Source organism: Lipophrys pholis, assembly GCF_963383615.2.
Source record: "Lipophrys pholis genome assembly, chromosome: 3".
Taxonomy (NCBI): domain Eukaryota; kingdom Metazoa; phylum Chordata; class Actinopteri; order Blenniiformes; family Blenniidae; genus Lipophrys; species Lipophrys pholis.
Window position 1 is genome coordinate 9,371,256 of NC_137627.1, and position 25,063 is coordinate 9,396,318.

General features: G+C 42.4%; 2 protein-coding genes across 10 annotated transcripts in view; one reads left to right on the forward strand and one right to left on the reverse strand.

Moving 5' to 3' along the window:
• Window positions 1–11,066, forward strand: part of egfem1 (EGF-like and EMI domain containing 1) — a gene marked incomplete at its 5' end in the record, with an annotated part of 59,725 nt that extends 48,659 nt beyond the window's left edge. The window contains 12 exons of the mRNA XM_080459691.1: window positions 919–1,047; window positions 2,051–2,179; window positions 2,273–2,401; window positions 3,580–3,711; window positions 4,743–4,871; window positions 5,071–5,199; window positions 6,023–6,151; window positions 6,834–6,962; window positions 7,110–7,238; window positions 8,196–8,324; window positions 8,418–8,546; window positions 9,100–11,066. Of these exons, the coding sequence (XP_080315817.1) occupies window positions 919–1,047; window positions 2,051–2,179; window positions 2,273–2,401; window positions 3,580–3,711; window positions 4,743–4,871; window positions 5,071–5,199; window positions 6,023–6,151; window positions 6,834–6,962; window positions 7,110–7,238; window positions 8,196–8,324; window positions 8,418–8,546; window positions 9,100–9,179 (1,502 nt within the window). The 3' untranslated portion in view covers window positions 9,180–11,066. The remainder of the gene's footprint in view (window positions 1–918; window positions 1,048–2,050; window positions 2,180–2,272; window positions 2,402–3,579; window positions 3,712–4,742; window positions 4,872–5,070; window positions 5,200–6,022; window positions 6,152–6,833; window positions 6,963–7,109; window positions 7,239–8,195; window positions 8,325–8,417; window positions 8,547–9,099) is intronic.
• A 6,785-nt stretch (window positions 11,067–17,851) lies between these two features.
• Window positions 17,852–25,063, reverse strand: part of mecom (MDS1 and EVI1 complex locus) — a 137,416-nt gene continuing 130,204 nt past the window's right edge. For 8 of the 9 annotated variants that reach the window (XM_080459320.1, XM_080459318.1, XM_080459315.1 and 5 more), the window contains 5 exons: window positions 23,946–24,115; window positions 22,726–22,870; window positions 20,279–20,524; window positions 19,977–20,163; window positions 17,852–19,553 (listed from right to left, as the gene is read on the reverse strand). In XM_080459320.1, coding sequence (XP_080315446.1) covers window positions 19,419–19,553; window positions 19,977–20,163; window positions 20,279–20,524; window positions 22,726–22,870; window positions 23,946–24,115 — 883 coding nt within the window. In that variant the 3' untranslated portion in view covers window positions 17,852–19,418. The remainder of the gene's footprint in view (window positions 19,554–19,976; window positions 20,164–20,278; window positions 20,525–22,725; window positions 22,871–23,945; window positions 24,116–25,063) is intronic. The other variant, XM_080459321.1, reaches the window with a different exon arrangement.

Consider the following 25,063-nt stretch of genomic DNA (forward strand, 5'->3'; position numbering starts at 1 on the left):
TCATTCTAAGTTATAGTGTTTTGATATGATGTATATTTTCTAATGGATTTAATTTGAATTGCCTCCATGTACAGTAAGTGGCACACATACCACAATTTTGGAATCAATACATTAAAAATTTAAAGTGGTTGTTAAAAGCCATTAAAAATCTCAAACATTGCTTTCTGAAGCAAGACTTACATCCTCATGTATTCCAGATCAGCGACCCAAAAATATTGTTGGTGTTTTGTTAAGAAGGTCTAAAACAACAACTCACTACATACACAATGCGTAGAACGTGTCAGAAACAGTCAGCTTTACTTTGAAATTTTCCAAAGTTTATGTGACAGAGTCGGGTTAGAGGTTACATTCCTCTTTTTGCTGAATTACATTTATTGTAGGAATAGATTAAATATATCTCCTTAACCCAATCCCTAAAGCTGCTGCTTCAGAAGACCCTACGAAGACCGTACACAGTTAACGAATATATTTTAAAATGTATGTAAAGCAAAGTTGTCAAATCTTCAACATGAAAGTCAAGATATTAATTCCAAGATCACATAGTGCAGAGGCTGAGTTTCATTCTAAGTAGAAATTTCTGAATTGATGTTAGACTTCCTCATAATTGTCATACTTAAAAGTTTTGACGTTAATAGTCGTATTCCTTTTAATGACAAATTCTTACATAAATAAGATACACTGGGAAATATTGGGCAGTACAACAAAAGAAGTATTATAAACGTGTATGAGAAGTTGCTGCAAAATCTAGTGAAGTAGACATCCAGTACATAATCACAGAGCCACAGCTCTTCAAGACAGTAGAATTTATTGATATGACAGAGTACATGACTATGCATGAGAAAACTCTCATACGTCAACATTACACTCATTCAACTGATCCTGTTATACTCATTTTCACTACTGCCGACCTGTGTTCAGCCTGTCCTGCAGGGAAATATGGGGAAGACTGCTCAGGCCAATGTCTGTGTCACAATGGAGGCACGTGCAACAGCATGAGTGGTCTTTGCTCCTGCCCGCCGGGATGGACCGGAGATGCTTGTGAGTTAGGTGAGTCCTCGCTAACAATGCATCACAATGAGAGGAAGTTGGGGGAACAAATGCAATTCTTTGAAGTGGACAAACATTGGATTCAGACTTCATGTGTCAGTGTTTTGGTAAATCCCTGCTATTTATTCAAGATGATGGATTTCTTGAGATAACGTCCTCCTCAAGACTCCTCCCCCTCTTTACTAGAGTGTGAGGAAGGGTATTACAGAGAGGACTGTACTCTGTTTGCGGCTGTACAAAAGGAGGGAGGTGTGATAGAGTGAAGGGAAATGACATATTCCCATTTGGTTGGGCAGGAGAACTTTGCCAATCAGGGGACTTCAGCGTTGTTGTATTAGAAAGTATTGTCAAAGTTTTTGTCCACAAGTGCCACTTGTTTTATGTAGCAGTCAAAAATGTGAAGTAAAGAAGCAGAAATACTTTACTGAAGTATATTACTTGGCCTCAAGCAACTTTTTTAACTTCATACATTTTTACAAAAATATCAATACTTTTTAGCCTTGCTATTTTCAAAGCTGGTATGTCTTCCCATGTTTGATTTAAGCTTGGATGTGAAAGAAATCATCAGTTATTTTTTGCATATTTTCACCTTAAGAGAATAAAATCAAAGTCTGATTTCAGCGTAAACAAACATCAACCACACATAAAGAGACTTACCTCTTTATAGGTCAGTCAGAAGTAACCACGTGGCCTAACGGCTAAAGGGAAAAGTTACTTATTTGTTTTGAACAATAGACACTTGAAATGATGAAGGCAGAGCAAATGACACTGTCAAACATTAACTTACCCGGACCTTAAGGATAATTGAGAATGAATAAAAATGTATTTATATCGTGCTTAAATCAGAGCTGCTCCAGGGAAAACAACCAAAACATTACGACTTTTGTAGCCGCCATTTTTCTTTTCAATAAAGATCCGTATGCATATAAAAACTGAACTCTTTAAATTACTTTATTATTGGACTCAAATGATGTAACCTTACTCCGAGTGCTTGTGTGTGAAGCTTGTTCTAAGGGATTCTTTGGCGAGGCCTGTGAGCAGAGGTGTGACTGTGTCCACAGTCGGAGTTGCCGCCATGTGACGGGCCGCTGTGAGTGCGAGCCAGGCTGGAGAGGTACCAGGTGTGACAAAAGTGAGTGTGTGCAGCAGCGAGGAAATTGCAACTGAATGGAACAGCTAATAAAAGAACATTAGGGTAAAGTTTTCTGTGTGTGTTGACTGTCAGCCTGCCTCCCGGGGTCATACGGCGCTTCCTGTGCCCAGCGATGCCAGTGCCAGGCCGGAGTGGCGTGTCACCATGAGAGCGGGAGCTGTGGCTGCCCGGCGGGACTCACAGGGCCTGGCTGCGAGCAAAGTGAGAATGAAAAGAAAAGCCGATCTCAGCAGTAATGATTTCATTTGACTGGTGAGGGAAGTTTCAGCTGGTGTGCTCACTTAGGACTTAAAATCGAGACTGTCGTTGTCGTCAGGACGTCAAAGGTGTCCTCTCACTACTTATTAAAATTCACTTCTCCTCCTTGTTTATTCCAAATGTACTCCACCCCTGTGCTCAGGCCTTCGCTATCGCAGGACTATGAGAACGTTTCATTATTTAGACCGTACCCTGTCGAACTGTAAACAAGCAACCTCACAACTCAGGCCTTCGCCGTTCCCTCCGCCCCCTCCTCACGGCCTCCGCTCCCTTCCTCTCCTCACACACTCCCCAGACATCTGATAAATGTTACACACCGGTTGCCAAGTAAAACAGAAGGCATTGTTTTTGTCTCCTCGGCGGCGGATAAGGGCTTTTGGAAGCCAGACATGCATAATGACAGCGCCGTAATTGCCTCTTTAGTCTGGAGTCCTTTCTTATCTGTCCCCCACGCTGCCTGCTGCTGCCTGACTGAGTAGCTGAGCACTGCGGTCTCAAGCAAAATACGTGTACGGTTCACAGATCCATCTTGTTTGCTATGACCGATTGTCCGGGGACTTCATTCATTATTGTGATGAGCGTATGCGTACGTATACAAAAGGAGTGTGTGAAAGAATGCCACTCTGTGTCCGCCGGGGTTTGGGCACAAGGGAAAGTTGTTGGGAGTTTTGAGTTTATTACTCGTGAATACTGACTGTCCAAATTTGTTCACGGACAAAACTGCAGTTGGAAAGGAAATGGCATGCATGCGTCTGTCCCGACAAACAAACTAACTTTGAGCAGGTTAAAGAAAGCTGCTTTCAATGGAACAACACTGTGTCTGCAACAGTGCATTTGTTTTTTTTGTGTTCATTTATATTTGGGATGCAGTGGCAATTAAGTGAAGATCTGACACAGAGATTTAAAGGAAAATATAAACTAGTACTAAAAGTATTTTAAAAGAATCTGCACATTTTACTGCTGCATGATGGTTCAATCGGTGTAATAACAAACTATGATGCTTGTACTGTTGGGAGTTTTTTTGTAAAACCAAAAATCTTCCTCCAAATCACAGGATTTTATTTTCTTTCTAAATGTCAAATGTTTGCTGACATGCACAGCTCTGGTTTTATCATTTTTAGTCTGCCCTGGCGGCATGTTCGGACGGAACTGCAGCCAGCCGTGTCAGTGTTCAGGAGACGGAGAGCAGTGCCATCCCGTGACGGGGAAATGCAGCTGCTTACCTGGTTACTACGGAGCAGGCTGTGAGCTGCGTAAGTCAACCATGACTAATGTAACCTGGTTGTTACTAACTATGCGTTTTAGAAACGGGGTCTTTAATGCAGCTGGAGAATGGATATTTTTTTCCCAGCCGTCAACATCTGCTCCCTAACATTTTCTCTCCAGTTTTTGACGTGACTTCTTGACATGTTTTATCCTGGACTGTAAAACGTTGAATATTTTTACATAGAACCTCTTGAGCACAGAGGAACTTATGTTTTGCTAAACAATATGAGCTTTTTTTTTGTAAGTTAAATGACCTAAATGAGAGGTGTCGGTCTCATTTTGTGTCAGGAGCCACATGAAGTACGAACTCAATGAAGCTGAGGCAGTAAAAAGATAATATTCTCAATAAAGCACAAATATGATGCATGAGTTCTTTTATCAATTGAAAACAGGACAGTTTGATATCTTACCTTCTGGGATTCTTTTTAATCTAATGTTGGCAAAAGCTCCTTTGTCTGAATGTTTTCACACACTGACTTTTACCGCTGTTATGGCTTTTACTGGTGCATGACTACAGGCATTGCTGTCAACTGCTGTGTAGTTCTCTGTAGGGCTGGGATTTCAACGGGTTCATTTCACCTGATCAATCACAACTTTATTTCTCAGTCCACCTGAGAAAGTTCCTTTCAGTTCCCAGCATATTGATTATATTTATGTACTTGTGTGTGGATGTTAAACCCCTGTTTAGGTGTGATACACATATTGTCAAGAGATATATGTACCAAAATCTCTGCTTCATGTATTAAATATCAAAATGCAACTAATGGTGATCATTTTATAAGGCCCTTATTTAATTAGATGTTTTAATAGATTCCCCCTACTAGTTTGTGACTCTGTGATTACCTTTGAAATCGTCACTCTTTGTAAGGTTTGCTGCAGCCCAGATTGAAGCCTCCAGCAGGCCGATTTTGGCCCACAGCCTGTATGTTTGACACCACTGATTTAGATCCACAACACTTGAAAGATACAACGCCTTCTTTGTTTCATCTAATATGTTTTTTTTTTAAATTTTCTCCAGGATGCCGAGCTGGAACTTTTGGGCCAAATTGCAAGTCCAGGTGCAGTTGCGTCAACGGCGGTCGCTGTGACTTCAGGAGAGGGACGTGTCACTGTCCTCCTGGCTTTATTGGAGCTAATTGCAACACAAGTAAGTTAAAGAATAGATCCTGCAAATCCTCCATGAAAGAGTGTCATCTTCTTCTTTAAATCACTATCAATAGATGTTTACATTTTAGTAATAGAATCCTTTAAATTGCTCTGGAACAATTGAGTTTACTGTAGATTTATAACCTTTAATGTCAGAACTTTTTTGGTTTGTGTTTTCTAAGCATGTGCGCTTCTTGCAGGTTGTCCTCGTGGATACTATGGAAAAGACTGTGCCAAGCTGTGCTCCTGTGGTGAGGAAGGACAGTGCCACTCAGTAACCGGAAGGTGTATCTGTGGCCCTGGTAGGATAGGACTATCCTGCCAACAAGGTGAAATTACCAGGATACTGCGACTCAGGCATACATTTTGGTTTGAGTTTAGTGGAACTGCAGATTTCAAGAAGTCTTTGCATTCAGCCTTTTAACCTTTATCATTTTATATAAGCGTACCAAAACTCACCCCTGAGGCTGACATGCATCATTAGGTCCTTCTAACTCTAATGACGTCTTCAGAGAAAGGAGCCCTAACTAGAAAGTAAGAAACAAACACTAAAATGAGGGTGTAGCTTCCAACAGTTTTCACTGTATATTTAAGTTACAAATTCTCTGTTTCCTCGGCGTGATCACAGGGTCTGTATTCCCGGGAAACAGAGGCAGAGCTACATTTCCGCAATCTTCTCTTTTATCAGCGATTCAGCTGGTTTTTCAAGCGGGGGGTTTCCAGCACTGCTCGCCTTGAAAATGTTCTTCTTCGGCCTCCTGCATATGTTTGGACGTACCATCTCTCGAGTTCCTCTTGTTGAATGTTTACAAATCCATAAGTAGCTCATTCTCCGTGTTCCGTTTCGCTGGATCTGGCAAGGAAGCAAATAAATAAATAGGGAAATCAAAGGCGGCTTGCTTATTGTTTTTCTAATCTAAATTACCCAGGGAGACATGATTATTCTTTTATATCTGCGCCAAATGAGACTGCGTTGCCATCACTTTAATTAACTGTTGCTTAAATAAACTCGCATGTGGTCAGTGTAGCCTTGTGTGTGTGCCTGAAAGGCAAAGACTGTGTGTTGCACATACTGATGCGATTACTGAAGAGAGCCTTTAGTTCTTATCGCATTTTCTTTTTTTCTTTTCTTTTTTTTTTATGTTTCTCCAGCATGTCCTAAGGGGCGCTATGGCCTGCAGTGCAGATACACATGCAGTTGTCACAATGGTGGTTTATGTGACCCAGTTAAAGGATCCTGCAAGTGTGGGCTGGGCAGGACTGGTCCCCGCTGCAACACAGGTAGTTACAGTTCCTTTGAAATACCTCAGAAAGTAATCTGTTGTGAACACAACTAAATTGGAATTTAAAAGCTTTAATCCAACAATAATCATTGAGACTGGTGGGAAATCCTTCTGAAGACAATGGGGTTGGTCAACACTACTACAATACTACTACTACTACATTCCTAGTGTATGTCAAAAAATTCAATCATAGACTATAAAATGTTTTTTTTCCTGTAATTTCTAAACTAAAAAAAAAAGTGAATAAATACCGGAATATTTCAAGCATGATTTTAATTGTGATTATTTTGGCCTGTGACCTTATGAAATGTTATAATATTTTTAGATACTGTATTTCTAATTGTCATCAAAAATGTAAAAAATAAAACAAGCTTTGAGATGTGCCTGTATATATTTTAGTTGGTGTTCACCCTTTGACATTTGTCATTCTACTCTGTTTCATCCTGTCATGGTTGAAGTATGCTGAAAATGATGAGGCTGTATCAGTCACCATTTTTTTATGTGACTGACAGATTCTAGAAATCTTTATTTAGCTTCACGGGTCAAGAAAATGTTAGTTTTGTTTCATTTTCAGACCTTTTTGTTGAACGATATTGATTACTGTGTAGTTTTGTTTCCTTAAAAAAAAAAAAGTCAGTTGAAACATTATAATGAGTGTGTGTGTGTGTGTGTTTGTGCAGCCTGCTCACAGGGAAAATATGGGCTTGATTGTGCACAGGACTGTCCGTGCCTTAACAAAGGGACATGTGACGGTGTCACTGGTAGCTGCAGCTGTGCTGCTGGATACTATGGCCACTCCTGTCAGCACGGTGGGTAAACCTTCACCTATAATACAAAAAGAGTTTGTTAATAAAGTTACAAAACACTTTGAAATGATTGTGCCTTTACTGTCCTTGATAAGTGACAGTTGGCAGCTTGAATGAACCCTTGGATTCTCTTTCTTGCAATCATCCCAGAGTGTCCATCTGGGTATTTTGGAGTGAACTGCGCCCGTACCTGTGACTGCCAAGTTGGGCAAACATGTGACCATGAGGCAGGAAAATGTGCGTGTCCACCAGGCTACTATGGGTCACAATGCCAAAGACGTGAGTAAAAAAAAAGCCTTAAGATTAAATATAGACAAGGATACAAGAAACACCTGATTAACTTTTGCAGGGAAAAAAAAAAGGTTGAGTCAGGATGATTACATGAACACACAGAATAATAAAGAATGAATCAAAATTAGTATTAAAAAAAAAAAGGAAGCAGATGTGTTGTTACTCATGAAACACACAGAAACACTGTCATGGCTGATCGTCATTAAAAAACAACCACCTGGAAAACCCAGCTGCGACTCGACATGAGCAGATATGAGCATGAATAACACTTGCAAAATAATAGTGCTTTTGTGTTTTTGTGTGTGTGTGTGTGTAGTGAGGGCCGACAGGCTCTTAGGTAGGTGAGCAGGCAGGCAGGCTGGTTATTTTATGAGAGACAGGTGTTTCCAGGCTGCTTAATGCGTTCTTGTTACATCCTTGTGCCCTCCTGCCTGCACATGGGGCTCCCCCTCACAGTGTGAGCGCCTAAACGGCCACTTCAGTACCAGCAGGAGATATGACTGAGCATTGAGGAGCAGCTGTAAGGCGGCCACAGGCTCCAGAGACAGGCCGTGCCGCACCTCTGTGTGTGTCTGTGTTTATCACGAAAAACACTTGTGGATCTGAGAGAATCTGTTTTAAATTCGGTCTCATCATATTGACTCGTTCATGTGTGTCTCTTGAAGCTTTGTGCCACAAATATGATTGGTTGAAATTCGTCTTTCATCATGGAAATCCTTACAACATGTAAATTACCGACAATGAAATAATCCTGTTTCAGAGGGACTGATAGCACTTATGGTAAGTTATGCATTTTGTTTTTAGGTAAAACTATGGTTGGTCTGAGGTTAGGGTTACGTCAGTAGCAGTTAGGGGTAAGGGTTAAAAGTAAGTGCAGGAAATAAATGTATGCCAATGTCTCCAGACGGTTTGAAAACACAATGTGTGTGTGTGTTTTTGTTTTAGAGTGCGAAGCTGGCAGCTTTGGATCAAGTTGTGCACAGTCGTGTGACTGTGCAGGAGAGACTCCATGCGAGGCAACCACGGGACGGTGTCTTTGTCCACCAGGGAGAACCGGACACAGATGTGAAGAAAGTAACTATCAGCTCCAAGAAAGGCTTTGTTTTATTAATTTCACTAACATAGATCAATCCTAAATTTAAATTATGGATCTGCTTTCTGTGTCAGGCTGTGGTGGAGAGCATTTCGGTCCTGGCTGCTCCGTGCTGTGCCACTGCTCCCAGGGAGCACGCTGCGACGGGGTGAGCGGGCGATGCCTGTGTCCGGTCAACTGGCTCGGCCCAACTTGTAGTGAAGGTGAACCCACACATACACATGCATTTGTCGAGCTAAAACAAAATAGACACAGGGAATCCACTCGTACACACACACACACACACACACACACACACACACACACACACACACACACACACACACACACACACACACACACACACACACACACACACACACACACACACACACACACACACACACACACACACACACACACACACACACACACACACACACACACACACACACACACACACACACTCGCACACACCAGGGTGAGGGCAGTAAAGCTGAACCTGCTTTAGTGAAATACCGTGTCGTGAAGTGTGAGAGGCTGAGCCCCATTACTCTGTGTGTCACCCTGTCTCCCCCAATTGCTGCTCCTGTCTCCTGACAGTTATTTTAATCTGCACCCAGCATGAAGCCGGGCTTCAGGCTGTCTTCGTTTTACCTCCTCAAAGCAGAATGCACGGGAGACTACCTAGCAGTTACTTCTCCTTCAACAAAACTCCAACATTTGCTTTTGATTTTCACATGGTGCTGATGTCTCCTTGCCTTTTCCACCTTTCAGCACTGCTGCACCAAACCCCAGGAGCAGCGAACGTCTCTGCGTCCCACAGAAAGAGAAGAACAGGCAGCAAAACCACATAACCCCCAGGCAGAGGTGCCAACTCCTGACTGGACACTGAAGCTCGGGGTTTGGCTCAGTGAAGCTTTTCTCGGATCATTCTTGGTTAAGGTGACGGTGGTAAAATGTCCCGTGGGACTGGTCCTCAGCTCACAGAGACTGGCACTCCATCGCCAAGTCTGAATCTCAAGACAATCAGCCAGTGGTCCTGACAAGAGAGAGAGGCTTTTAAAAAGGACCACACACTCAGCCCTGTCTGTCCAGCATTTAAACTCCAGGGTTGAAGACACAACAAACAACGTGTTTGTTACTGTGGATGATGTAAAGTGGGTAATCGTCTCTCCATTTTGACTTTTAAAGATGTGTTAAGGGTACAGTTTTTTTTAAGAACATCTTGATTGGATATCGGACTCATTGCGAGCCCTGTCTTCAGTGTGTTTTATCTGAGTGTCCATACAATTTTAATGTTCAGAGTAAAAAGAATGGTGAGCATATTTCTGATGAGAAACACATGGATTTCATCCAGAAGGCGTGCATACACAGATGTGAGATACAGAAGAGAATAAATGATGTTACTGTATATTTACATCACAATGATACACTGAAATTGTTTCATTCAAATATAGTGTAAAATCTGTCATTCAGTATTTTACTTATTCACTTTCCTTTTTTTTTATCCCCAACTTCCCTAACATAGTTTATTTCAGATAACAGATTATTTTTTAACTGAATAGTTTAAACTTGAAAGCTGCTCATTGGAAACGGGAGAACATTTAAAGTTTTGCTCATTTAAATTTTCTTATGGAATGATTTACATATAATTAATTGCTCTTTTATGCAGAGTAGCAGTTCAGTCTCTGTCTGAAATATGGGCATGTTTTACTTTTTTATCGTGGAATATTCTGTAATACATCCTCTCATGTGCTGTACGTCCTGTAATATTTCCAAGTTGTAAAACAACTTGAAAAATAATTATCAGAAGGTTGCGGATTCATTTTGTAATACCATTTTGTGCCATAAGATGGTGCAGTGAGTGACTTTACTTAAATTTCTGCATTTGGGCCAAGAACAGAAGAAGCAGCAGCTTCAGATCCCGAATTGACTGAGAACATGAATTTAATCCAACTGAAGCTCTTTGCAACATCGAATAGCAGAAACTCTGAGGAACGGTGATGACTACTACTACTGCCCAGTGCACAAAAGTGGCATTACCTCAATGTTACATGCTGTAGCTTTAAGGCCCCCTTGCTTCAAGCCTCATTAGAGTTGATGCTGTTGACATGTAGCATTTTGTAATTATACTGTAAGATTTGTTGATTCAGACGATGAGCTGAGATCAGCTCCTGCAAACCTTTAGTGCGGAGTCGGAACCTTTTTGGATGTTTCATGTATATCCAACAGTACGTTTTACATTTAACACATTCATTCAGCAGGTGCTTTAATTAAAAGTGATGTATATCTGAGAATTCAAACATCTATACATATTTGAAACAAAAAGTTTGTCCCTTAGACATATTTATTGTTATTCCTAAAGTCTTGATATGACATTTTTCATTCTCCTAACACTCTCATGATTCACAGTGTCCATGGTATTTCTTACTGTAGTGCTGTGTGCAGGTTCTGTATCCTTCTGATGGTTTTCTAATAATAATCCCATTCAGTACATTTATTACTATAAGTGCATCATATTAGAAGCCATTTCCACTTGAAGATAAGTCCTGATGACTTATGTTATCACTTAAAGTAAATTAGAATTTTGTATGATTGCGAGTGGAACAAACTGTATTTTGTGTGTCATGTCTCAGGTCATTGTCAGTTATCTGTATCCTACTGTATTAATGTACTAACTGTATTAATTTCCCAGCGATGCATCCCAAGTGATGCTGCGTCTTATAAAACTGGTGAATTCCACTTATCGGTCAATGGAGTCTTTTTGTATCGGTGTCTTTTTCATATGTTTTGGGAGGAAATCTGAGAAAGAGCCATGGTCCAAATGAATAACATCAAGCACACATGTGGGCAGTTGTTTTCTGTTTCGTCTATTTTTGGATTGGTCTTTGAATGCAGTGTTGCATGTTATTGATTTCCGTGATACCTGAGCAGGGTGAAGGGATCGCCAAGGTCTAGATGTCAGAAAATGGGCAGAGAGGTTCCAGCTGTCATTGCAAACTGGGTTCTCGCGTGTGCAGATAAGTCAGCACACATATTTGTGGAAGTTTCCTCGAGTGGTTCTCTCATCAGTAGCTGCAGGGTCAAGCATTAAGGCCGTGCCTGCTTGGCTGATAGCTGTCCAAATGGGAAGTCAGGACAGGTCACGTGAGCGGTGTAGGATGGTGTTGCAAGATGTGTGTTTACACCTGCTCCTATTTGTGTTTGTGTGTGGCTGCGGTTCAGACGCAGGGGGGTGTCGGCATCAGAGAGTGAGAGCACTCTCCACGAGGCATTTTTCAAGTGCACTGGAGCATTTCTGCCTCTATTGGTCAAAGGCGGCTGTGGTCTGGCAGAAGCAGGCAGGTGCCTGGACCAAACACGCACCACATATCCAGCATCCCTGGGGTGAGTGATGGGCGAGCGGACTCACCAACAGAGGAAGGAGCTGCCCCCCACCTATCTTCTGTGGCTGATGGATGGGGCAGCTCTCCAGCTCGCCCTGTGTTGTGACAAGCAGCAGATGTTCTCCAATAATGTTTATCGGCCGGACCTTCATCTTCAGATGACGCACACCTGTTTCCAGTCAAACAGGCCCAGTGAGACCATCCATCCACCGAGCTCTGGGTGGCCACTGCCCCTCTCTATCAGCCGTGCAGACACAACGCTGGCTGAGCAACACAACGAATTAGTTGCTAGCAGGCTGAAAAAAAAACAACAACCCCAAACTGTCATTGTCGGATCAAGAAACAATGGAAACTATGAAAAACCATTTGAGCACTTATTAGATATCCTTGATAGCCAACTTCAAGTCCATGTGCTCGTAAACCCTTTTTAAACAACGAATTTGATCAGAATTTGTCTTCCTGTATCATTTTTTAATTAACAGCCCACATTTCATCTACATACCCACATTATTTCTTCTTTTCAGTGTTTTTACTAATCATTTTAGAGGCTACACCGTGGGAATTATTTAGCTTATTCAATTAAAGTTAACATCACTTGGCACAGCTCGCACTTTCAGCTGATCTAAAGTTATATCTGATGGTAGCGCTCCTGTAATACGCACTAAATAGGGTACAGTGTATGACTCCTGCACTGCTGGTTCAAATCCCAGCAGCACACTCAGTGTCATTGTTGTGTCACCTGACATATTTGAAACTATTTCTAGCTGGATTTGCCAATTGTCTTTATAATAATCTGATACAACTGATTTAAGATCTGTCTTGTCTGGTTTTATTTTAACTGCATTTGTTTGACAATAGTACCATTTTAGCAAACAATTTTCACCTATAATTTGTTATATATTCTCTTAACATTTATTGTGTTGATGTACTTGATTTGAATTACAACCATTTGATTAGTCTGTATAAAAAAGTGAAAGTACAGTCAAAATGTTTCACAATGTTCCTGTATAAAATAAATGGTTGTTGATATTCCGTTTTTTTTTTTAAATAAATACTAAAACCACTGAACTTCAAAAGCCACTATTGTTTTATTGCAAGTAAATGAATAAAGGGGGACAGCCATTTTGAGGGGGTGGACATTGGTCTACTGTTAGTGTGTATGCTGGCTTATCGGGAATGAGAGCGAAAGAGAAGGTTGCAGGAAACTGGTGATGAAATAGCCCGTAAAAGGCTAGATTTCATCACGGGTACTTTTTCGCTGTAATTAAGCATACACCACTCTTTGCAAAAGAGATTCTATCACATCACTGCCACAGCTTCACGTTGCAGAGATAATTTCTGCCCCTCTGCATTGAACCAGATCTCCCAGAAGGCCACAGTGTTTTGAACTTCAGCTGACAAAGCTGTCTGCTCAATTTTTTATTTATTTATTTTTTTTTTCAAAGAGGGAATGCTCATTTCAACACGTCCTGCACCATTTGTTTGGTTGTTGCCTTGAGAAAATAAATGGTAAATGTTGGGGCTGTTAAAAGATGTGTATCAAGAAACTCTCTCACAGTCTGCTGTGCAGAGAGGGGATTTCTGGTTTGCATGGGGCAGCTTGTTAAACCACACGATTGGAGCAAAGCCCCACTGATTATTTACAGTTCATCATTCTCATTTTATTTATTTATCCGGTGAAGTGTTTGAATCTCGCATGCAATGTGCTGTAGTGATTAGCACTCTTGCCTTAGATAAACTTTATACCTGGCTTAACGGCGCACTTTATATGCGGTTTTCATGTTCTTCCTGTGCTTGCATGGGTTGTTGGCTGGTTTCTGCCACAATGCAAAGACATGCATTTCAAGATGGATGGATGGATGGATGGATGGATGGGATGTTCCTGTCAGAATATGAAGGCGGGTGCATGTTTCCAATGTCACCACTGGGTGGCGCTCGGAGCAGAAAAGAGCAGAACAGACTGCTTCTTCAAGTCAGTGCACAGGAATGAATGGTGAATGGGATATTTAAGATTGAGATAATTACGTGCAGTTACACGCTGCTGCAACCATATTGTGCTCGAGATATTCCAGAAGTAACACAAGTAGACCCAGTCTCTCAAAGATGGAGCTGATAAGTTGTTCTCCAGTGTACTCCATGAGCAAAGACAGAGATGATTTCAATACTAGTGGTCCTGCCACCAAGCCTGCCCTGATTAGGCTCGTCATATTAAAACCATGTGCATGGCTGCTCTGGTCTGTCTCGATCTGTTCCCTGGGACTATACTCAGTGTCCATCAATAACACTAATGACCCAGAGCCCCCAGGGAGAAAAACAGAGTAATAAAACCACAACTTTAACTCCGCTGCTTTCTAAGAGGGGAACAGACAGGGGCACAGAAATGATTCAAAGATAAGCAGATGAAAAAGAAAGAGGAGGACGGAGCGAGGCCTGTTTGGCCTGCAGTTGTTTGTGCACACGTGGGAACACAGACAGGGGGAGGTGCTACGCCATTATTGTAAGAAACAAAAACTTGAGCTTGTGATTTGTGGACCCCCCCCATCCACATCACACACACACACACACACACACACACACACACACACACACACACACACACACACACACACACACACACACACACACACACACACACACACACACACACACACACACACACACACACACTTCTGCCAGCTGTTAGTGGGTTCATCCCCATGCCAGCCCCCACCCCGCCATCACTCCTTGAAGGATTGACTCCCACACCCTTCCATGCCTCCTTCTCCTAAATGTTTCCCCTGGTGTCTTCGTCTAAATGGGTGCCAAGTCAATCAGTGTGAGAGCCAACCCTGTGGGGCACTTACATGCCACACAGAGCTGGCGGCATGGACGGGTGGCAGAGGAAAGGAAGGAAGGGTTGGGGTGAGGAGAGAAAACAGGAGGGGAGGAGGGGGGAGAAAGACGATGGTGGATGAACAGGAGCTGTAATGAGGCCTGATAGATTCTGATGCTGTGCCAGCTGCCCCATTAGCTGAGTGGCTCCAAACCCCACCAAGCACTGCCCACAGTGCCCACCAGACCACATACACACACACTGCAGGGACAGAGCAAGTTGAAGATCTAGCTCCTTTGACACACACACACACAAGCTCACACATTTACCTAAAACAGAGTGCACTGGCTAATGTACACTCTCCTGTCTGACTTCACTTTTGAAACACTGTGGCAGTAGCGCATGCCACCGTCGGGTTCCCCCACACAGACGCAGAGTCAGCGCCTCCAGAGACCTTTACTTTTATTAAAGTTGCACCAAAATCTCCCACCAAGTCTGCACAGAGGCTTTTCAGCCTGTCTGCCGCCCGTCACCCCGTGCGTCTGGCGGCTCCTCCTTTTATGGGCAGAGAGGTGAGGCAGCACACCTGATTCGCATCAGGGCTTAATCACCTCTCTGCCACAAACACTCACTCATGTACCCACACAAAGGGACGTACGCCTCGTGCCAGTCAACCGTCAATTCTGTCTGATATGAGAATGTGTGGGTTCATGACGCCAGTAACTTGAGTCGTCCCAACATGTTGATTGAGAATGAAAGGATGAGCGATTTTTGCATGTGCAACAACCGACCAACCCATTAGTTGATGCTGAGCTACCCGACTGACCACTGTGTCGCTTCACTGAGTAACAATGTTGTGCAAGTTGCCACAGAATCTTAGATGAATTACAGTTACACATTAACGTTTGAAGAACTAACGAGTTACTTGAAGATGTTGAAGTAGCGTTTGCATGGCTTTGAATTGTCTTCAGATTATCTTAAGAATGTGAACATGGCTGTATTATTGTAGTTGCAACACAGTAGCTTGTTTGTGAGCGCTGTGTGTCAGTCTGACAACAATCATCCACATCCGAAGACACGAATCCGCTCCATATTAGTATAGTTTTCAGTTAATGAAAGCTATAATATAGTCAGATTTTATCAGCAACGTCAGGTAAAGCGCTGTGTATTACCTTATTTTCATTCCCTTGCTGTAAATAAATCACAAGTACTCTGAATATCATCTATATATTGCAGCACAAAACCAAGTTTACTATAAATTGGGTATTTTTCCACCAATTTTTGATTGACAGCAGGGACAAGTAATTAGCCCTCTTGAATAGTGTCAGGCTGATTTTTATTCCTTTTTTACAGTATAAGATCATGATAATTGTTTAAAAAAAAAAAGTAAAAAAGAACTGGTGGTTCAGCCAGGTTGGGTCCCAGATATCATCTTTTTTACTAATTAATGAAAAAATAGTGTGCTTCTCACGAAACTGGAAAACCCTTTCACGGTTTTCTGTGTCTTTGAAGGATCTGTTTTGGTTTTGTGATTTCGAGCTTGGCTGTTTTAGATTTAGGAAAAAAGTCCTACAAGGACCCAATAACATCTGGTCAGTACCAATAATACAGTGACTTGTTGGTGATAATGGTCACTTTACTAGCTTATGAATGAGACATTTATGATGATAAATTAGTTAGATGAAAACAAAGCAGAGTGATTAGTGGCAGTAGTATTTGTGAGGAAAAAAAAGATTAAATGGAAACATTATAGGTTTTATTGATGTTGACAAAACAAATAGCATTAGTGCAACTGTTCTCAATAAGCAATATTACATTCGGAGTCTTACTTTTGAGCTTAGAGCAGTGCTGCCATAATTATCTATGCCATGGATGTGCTGAGGTGTGGTACTACAGCACTCTCTGTTGTGTGATATTTCTTCAAGATTTAAAATCTAGTTTTACCTCATTGATTGAAAAACATCGCCCTGGCCTCTGTCCCCAATTGGTCAGAAATCACCTTGCAGAGTTAAAGTCCTGATTAAGCTGTTACAAATCTTTGAGACAAGTGATGCTGTCACACAACTGCTGACAAAGTTCCCAAATCATATAAGCTGGAATTAGTTCACAACGGTACAGGTGGCAAAAGTCATACTCAGGACCCATATCGCTGCCACTTTATTATGGCCTCGGCCTTCGCCATCACTGCCATTACTGCAGCTGACCTCATCAAAGCCGGACGACCCATGTTGACCTCATCAACACTACCTGACCCTCTGTGACCTCATCAAAGCTGGACGCCCCACGGAGCCCCGAGGGCTGACGACAGGCCCTAAGAAAACAACCCATCCATTAGGGTGCCAAGAGCACTGTAAATGTGGAGTGTCAGCGCCAGCCATCTTCACTGTCATGCCCAATTCTACAACCCCCCACTCCAGCGACTCGCCGGACAATGGAGCCGCTGAACCTCCAGCCCTCCCAGCCACAATGTCCGCCCACGTTGGCTGGCAGCAGTGACAGAGGGGGGTGCCGGATGGGGAGGCCTGCTGCAGGATGGGACTCTTATTGAGTGTTTGAGCGATGAGCCAGGTCATCACATCTACCCACCTCATCCATCATGCCCCACAAACGGACACAAATAAAGAGGACACATTCCTGCCTCCGCTCCCACTACCACATTCAGGCTCTCTCCAGCCTTTTCTCCGCTTCCCTCGCTCTATGTGAGCCAAGGCCTCGGGGAAAGAAAAAAAACAAGGACCAGAGTTCAGGCTCTCCCTTGCTCCTGGAGGCCATGGGAGCGCCAGAAGAAAGCGCCAGGTGGTGTTCTGACTCATGTCTTTCCCTATAAATTTCATTTTGGACTCCAAATGATGGGCAACCAGAAGGACAATACGGAGGAGGGAGTTGTGAACGAGAGGGGAGACAAAGAAGAAGCAAAAAAAATCTGAGGAGAAACAAAGAGATTGGAAAACATGTCAATCCACATTGTAGTCCTTTATTTCTTAGTTGTTCCTCCCACAGTATTGAATTGAAATGCATAACAGTTACATTGTAGAAAGCATTAAAACAAAGTACCTCAACTTGCTGATTACTTTTTAAAATCGATTATAAACAAAACAACGACAAAAACAAAACAAAAAATAAATCTGGTCCCTCAAAACGGGAGAATAAATGAAAGTAATCTGTTATTTATCATCAGTTTGGCACAAGGGATTAACATGAACCGAACATCACACAAGCTTGCAGACAACCGTAGAAAATGTCAGATACAGATCTTAACAGACCAATCATGCGCTTTATGAAGAAATTATACCTGGCTGTTTTTCTTTTTTTTTTTTTTTTTTTTTTAATTATTCATTCTTTATATCGTTTTTCATTTTTTACAATTGAATCATTAAATTGTCATAGAAAAAAAACCCTAAAGAATATCTATTTATCAACCGGCTTCATTAGTAGAATAAGGAGTGAACTGTATGTTTAATACTATCCGGCACTCAAATGTAATCTACAAACCCCATTGAACTCTGGGACAGGCCCGGCTAGGAATCTCCCCTTCACCTGGGCTAAGAGCAGTGCTATTCAGTAAACAAACTACAGTTTGCCAAGAAATAAATACAATTCTCAAAATACAACAGCAAATAACAACAACAACACCAACAAAAATGAAAACAAAATCAATGATTGTCTAAAAATGAAAGACACACAAGCATGGAGTAGCTAACAACTAGCATTCGGGCTATTTAGTGGTATTGTTGGTGGACTAGGATGGATTCAAGGAAAAGACATATATGCCCTTTTTGAGAACAACAATTAACTTCAGCACTGGCTACTTGTAAAAACTAAGAAAAAAAACAAAAAAAACCAAACAAACAAAACAAAAAAAAAACCAAACGAAAACATGTTTTATTTTCTCTTCCACTAAAAAGACAATCTATTTATATCCTTTCACAGATAGCGCAGGCGGGCAGGATGGAGTGCAGTGGAGAACAGTTAGACACTTGTGTACAGTGCTATGATTGTGCAGACACACGCAGCTATGAGAACGCAGACGGGAAACAGGCCTGATTTAAGATTAACGATTACATTTTTTGTTTATTTTTTTTGTTCTTCAATGACTTTCAGTGATATTAAAGCGCTGCTAGTGCTGTCCTTACATGGAGCAGTTTTCACATGAACCGACGTTGGGACCCCCACCGTTCATTTTAATCATCAAGTATGTGTATTTATATCAAACACCTGTGGCTCTCTGAGTGTGTGTGTGTGTGTGTGTGTGTGTGTTTGATGGGGCGGGGGATCAAAAGGGATTCTTATTCTTGTTGTTATGCTTTACACATGATGACACGTACTAGACTGAAACGAGTGTCTTAGAGACACAACCAGACTCGACCTCGGGGTTCCTCCTGCCTTGTCTACGCTGGCCACTGAACTCAGTCTAGCAATGATGCATCAGCACCTCCATCTTTCATATCTATCAGCTGCCTTCGCTGTGCAAAACATAGATATTCAGAAGAATAAATACAGCTATTATTACTTTAGCATTATTATTTTAACATCCTGGTTGGTGGTGATGTCTTAAATCAAATTCTAAGGTCTCAGAGGGACGTCTCAGAGGGACATTTAAATTTTTTTGTCTTTTCTTCTTTTGTCCTCTCTATCTGCTGTTAGGGAAGTGTTGAGGGGACTATATGTGGGCTGGATTCTGCATTGACACAGTGACCCTGCATTGTGTGTAAGGCGCTCCACTCAGCAGTCAGATGGGCTGTGGTTCTGCTCAGCAGCCACTCTGTGGACAATTGGGGGCACCTGCAGATGATTCCCCCCACCCCCGCTGTGGGCTCCCAGTGCCGTAGGTAGGTGAGGGTCGATGGGGGGATAGGGTTGTTGAAAGGTGTAACGGGAGTTGCAAATGGGCGTCATCATACATGGCTGAGGGATTGAATGGCACTGGATTCAGCAGCAGCCCGTGCCAGACTGTGCCACATGGTGGCCGGGGTGTGGGTGGCTGGGTGGAGAGAGTCTTTTTCAGCCAGAGACAGCATCATGGCGTACGCCTGAGGGAGCAGGAGACAGAGTACTTTTAAGTTGTTTACTTCAATGCAAACATGCTGTAAAGCAAGGGTGTCTAGTCATTTCTGGAGCTTTTTAGTGCAGGTTCAATTCAATTATAAACATATTGCCACTGTGACTTTCTTTTGTTTTCTCAAACTCACACTCAGTATATATTTGATGCCAAAGTAATTTTGCCAGGAAATTGGGAGCAAACATTGCAAACCACAACGTTACCATGAATATTCCTTTTATCAAAAATGGATTACCATCGAATCTTCTGAATTTTCATTCTTTGAATTTATCTCACAGACCAGACTTAAGCCTGACTGACATTTTCCCGTGGGCCACGTGTTTGACACCCCTGCTGTTTATAGTTCCAGAGCAGGTATACGTGCATGTGCATCAGCTCTCAATATGAACTTTACCTGAGACTTGGATTTTCTAAAGAGCGGCTGCTTCACTGCATCGGACAAAGAGGGGGAGTCAAACGAACCGTCGTCCTCATCTGCGTCCCCGTCGCTCAGCTCACTCTCGTCCATCTTGCGCATGTCAGCCAATTGATGAATACGTTCCAAAGCTGAGTAGCTGCTCTGCTCCTCCTCTTCCTTATACCTGGAGGCCATGTAAAACATTCAAATAAGTTCTTTTCAAGATACTGTCAACAGCATGGAAATAGGTTCACAATGAAAGATTATGCTTTTAATGTGTGCAGTGGAGTCAACTGTACCTCCTCGGAGAGGTTTTACAGCTGAGGTTTAAGTCGTTTGGCTCGCTGAAGTCCATCTCGTCTTGCATGATGTCATCGCCGAGGCTGTCGGGAAGCGCCTTGCCTTCTGGTTTGTCCGGGATGCTGCTCGGCTCTTCCACTTCCTCTTCATCAGCACCCAGATCCTCAGCCTCCTCGTCCTCCAGCTCATGTGAGCCATGGCTGGCCGCCAGGGGCTTCTCTTCTTCAAAAGGGCCGCCATTTAACCTGTAGGAAAGACACATTAGAGGATTTTAAGAGATATTTCACCTATTCACACCTGCAGTAATGGAGGAAGCAATTCAAGGTTCATTGCCTCTGCCAAGGAGGTTATAAAAAGATCTGTGTTTGTTTGTCTGTCTGACTATTACCAAGATATCTCATAAACTGAGCGGATCTTCATAAAAATTGGTACACAGGTGCATTTTGATCAAAGAAAGAACCCATTAAGTCACAGATCAGAAATCTCTGATTGCTCTTGTTTTTATATGATTTGATACTCCAGCTAGTGAAATGCATTGTAATCCACAGAAAGACACTGAAGTACATGGAATTTTGAGCTCCACAAGTAGAAGCAGAAGTACCCTATTGTACATTTTTATGAACATATGCTTTTTTGCTTTTTCTTTTTATTCTTTTACAAAAACACAGTCTGCTTCCTAAATTAGTAACACAAGGAATAACCCACGAGAGTGTAAACTGCAAACTCTGAACATAAAGTAAAACAAGGTTCTGGATATTGTTGCTTCTTTTCGGTTTCATACAGCTTCTTGTGAGAATCATTTCCAGTCATATATGAAAAATAAAGGGTCATATGGCATAAAAAGTGAGGAGAGGCAGAGCTGCGGCAGATCATGGCAGCTGGGATTGAGCAGAGCCGGAATCCCGTTTGTCATCGAGGCTTTGGGGCCCCTTTGGGCACAGCGGCACTGAGTTGATCATTGCAGCACTTAAATGGAGTGCTCTGCCTCTCCCCTTGTTTATTTTCCCGACTATCTCGTATTCATCTAATAGGCAAAATATTTAGCTGACAGCCCCATTTGGTGGGAGACTTATGAGAGTGCTGCCAACCGGCCCATTCCTCCATCCCTGTGGAGGGAGACGGGGCCAGCTATCCAAACTGCCTGAGTCTTAATCTGTCCCCCTGTCTATGTGCCGCAGGAAACCACCATTTGGTAAATCATCTGGAACCACATTAAGACTGATTCACTAATTACACTCTGGGACATCTTTCGTCAGCTCCAAAAAATGCCATTTCTTGCACAAAGGATTCAGACACGGGGACTGAAAACCGAACAGCGAGGAGTAGATAAAAACAAAGCACACCGAGCTCAAAGTGCATCTGAGCGTTCTGTAACTTTGGAAAAAGGCAGAAAGGGAGTCACTGCAGGTTGTGTTTGATCAGATAAAAGATTTGCATCATTTGAGCCTCATTTGTCAGCGTGGCTCCTGGTGGAACGAAAGTTCGAGGAGGCGAGGCAGGCGAGGTGGTGTTCGTGCCATGTCAAACTTATGAGGCTGCGGGGAGGAACTCGCTCCAAAAGAGAGAGCGAGAACTCTGTGATTAAGAAAACAGATTCGCTAATTACGCTTTCAAACGTGGTAATTTGCTGGGGATAAAGTATCTATCAAAAGTAGTCAGGAGCACAGCACTTTGAAAGGAAACACAGGCCGACCCTTTGACCCCACCCCCTCTACCCTCTTCCTGTAGGCAGACATGTTGGTTCCAGATGTGCTGGGCTAAAACTGTTGCCCCCCCCCCCCCCCCCCCCCCCCCCACATCCCTCTGACGCTTCGCCGCCTGGTCCTGCTGTCACAGGCCTCCTGAACAATCTTAAACCAGTCTGTGAGATCTCTATCTGGCCTAACAATCTGCCCTGTGATCACACCAACATCAGGCACAAGAAAACAAACCTAGAGACCTGAGTAGACCTCTCAGCTGCTATCTGATCTGATCACAGCTACAAGAATTTATTTGCATAATGTGCAGAGAACGTTGCATGCATGTAGGGTTTTTCTTTTCTACATGTGGCAAACTGAAATAAAGGGCTCCTTTACGTTTCCAAAAACCTGTGATTACCCTCAATGTCATTACAGATGATTGCACTATACTCCAGACCTCTGAACATGATTAGATTACTAACAAAAGCTGACTGGGTGTTTTAAAAATCCAAGTCTGAGACAGGCTGAAATCACACGACCAAATAGTATATGCAGAAGCAGCCAAGTACTGTTGTTAATAAAGTCATGACTTCAGTTGAATGAGAATACACAAGTCAAGAAGACTGTGAGCTTACTGAGGGGGAAGCAGAAATGCTCAGCAACGTTAATTTATAAGATTTAATACAAAACCATTAAATGCACAACATTCTTGTTGAGTTCAAGAGATGTGGATCTGCTCAGTGGTGAGCACATGAAATGGTGCTTACCCTTCCTCAGAAGGTTCCGGTGATGTCTGGTTCTGGTTCGTGTTGCTGATGAAATTTCGTATTTCATTAAAATAGGAGTCTTCTTTGTCATCCAGGATGGCACTGCTGCTGTCCAGTTCAGACTGTGGGGATGACATTGCAGTTCCTGCAGGAAAAAAAAATCCAAAGCTCACATTTATGCCTTTTATTTAGAAACTACCATCGGAAGAAGAAATATTTGGAAGGTAAAACTTTTAAATATTTTTTTTTCTATCAAGAAATATGTTTTTCATAAAAATGTATTGAAAATGTTGTCCAGATTAATTCAAATTATGAAATGAATCTTAGAAATCCATACGTGTACTTAAGTTGTTGTGGTGTGACAAAACTTTAAAAAAAAAAAATCATCATTCAACCAGAAATAATACTTATAAGATAATACATACGAGACAAAGCATGTGTTGAGAGGCTCTATGAGATCGCAACTTGATAATTGTGTTCATGCCAAACTTTGCAATAGGATTGTCAAATAGAAATACATTCTAATCATGAATGGTTAATGTTTGGCCACATGATGTTAGTATTTGTAGTTTAATGAATTAAAAGCAAATTAATTAATAATTTTTTCAATTTCTCCTTAAATATTTGAAGACCTAACAAGCCTGACTGTAATTTAAGATATTGTTACGAGAGATGAGACCATGCTTTGCTGCACATAATGCATTTGTAATGATACACTTACTGGTCAGTATCTCCAAGGTTTAAGAGTCTATGACTTTATTACATTAGGAGGAGACAGCTTTTCAGTCTGCTGTCTTTATGTCGAGGGTTGGCAGATATATTGTTTGAGGCTGAAAAGCGTGCCTGATAATTGATTTTGCATTTGATGGATTGCACATTGTGTCTGATTAAGTGGCAGCCTTCTATGAGACCGACTGCTGTCGGCTCCGGGCCAGGTGTCACTGCTCATTCTGCTGATTCAGAGTCGGAGTGATGCAACCCGTCAAACAGTGAGCTGCGAGCCGGACTGCCCATGAAAACAGCTCGTTCAAAAAATATTTTGCAGTGTTGCGTAGGTCGATGACAGATTTATTTAATTTAATTTCTCAGCCTCTGAGATTGTCTCCAACTGGGAGTAAATAATATTTTATAGTATTCGGCGGAAGGATTTATGAATCGAACGCAGCCTTCATTTTCCTAGGTAAACTGCTTCAGAAGTGTTCGCAGAAGTTGCTCCTCACCTGACAGATTGCCGTTCTCGTGCTTTTTGAGGTGACGATCCAGGTTGGTCTGCTGCCCGAAGCAGCGGTCACACAGGTGGCACTTGAAGGGCTTCTCCTTGTTGTGGATGTTGCGAATGTGCCGCTGCAGGTTGGAAGAGATGCTGAAGGAGCGGTCGCAGTATTTACACCTGCGGAGACATTGGGAAGACTTTCACATAAACAGCGAGCTACACAAGCTGCGAGCCATAAATTCAACTGTACTGCATAATGAATCGGGAAGCTGCGGTTCGTTCTGTGGGAAGCATAATGGGATACATAACACAGGGCACACATACACACACTCATTCAGACAGTCCCTGCAGTCTCACAGTCCCAGACATGATGGAGGAGCTTGTTTTAAGGTGAAACAGCTCTGCCTCTTATCTCCAGCCAGCGCAATAAAATTGCATTCTTCTCTCACTAAATAAGCACGCAACAGAGTCAGTACGAGCCCTGCAAAATTAGAGGCCCTTGCCAAGTTTCTTCATGCAAAATTATACGAGAAGATTACATCTTTTCTTCTGCTGGAATTAGCTCGCTCGATTGGCTGTCCCTCAGGAACCCCCCCTGGTTATCTCCACAAAAAAATTACAATAAACAGCGGTGATGTTTAATGGCGTGCCAGTGTGTGGAGTGCAGGCTATCAGGCCGGGGCAGTCGAGGCCTGCATCTGTCTTTCTCTCTCTCCCCTGTGGTCAACAGGCCTCCTCCAAACTTTGGGCCAACATTCCTCTACCTTAGTAACTACAAAGCTGTGGCGCACTAGCCAGACCATACTCATTATCCAAAAGTAGCGAAAGTGCAAAATTAATTTTTGCATGTGTATAGAACTGCGGGTGTATTGTGTTACTGTGACTTCTCCTTCAGAAGCACCTGGAAGTGTAGAGGCTAAGCAGGATATCTAAAAAAAATGGTAACCAAAAAAAAAAAAAAAAACCTCAAGCCATAATTGCTAGGATTAAAATTACCCTCATCAAAGCAAAAAAAAAAAAAATTCTTCATCTTGAGATACCCCTTTTTAGATGATGATAAAGCCTCATTTGGTCCAGCAAGTACCCGAAGGCCAGCAGCGCCTTTTGAGTCTGGCCTCAACAGCG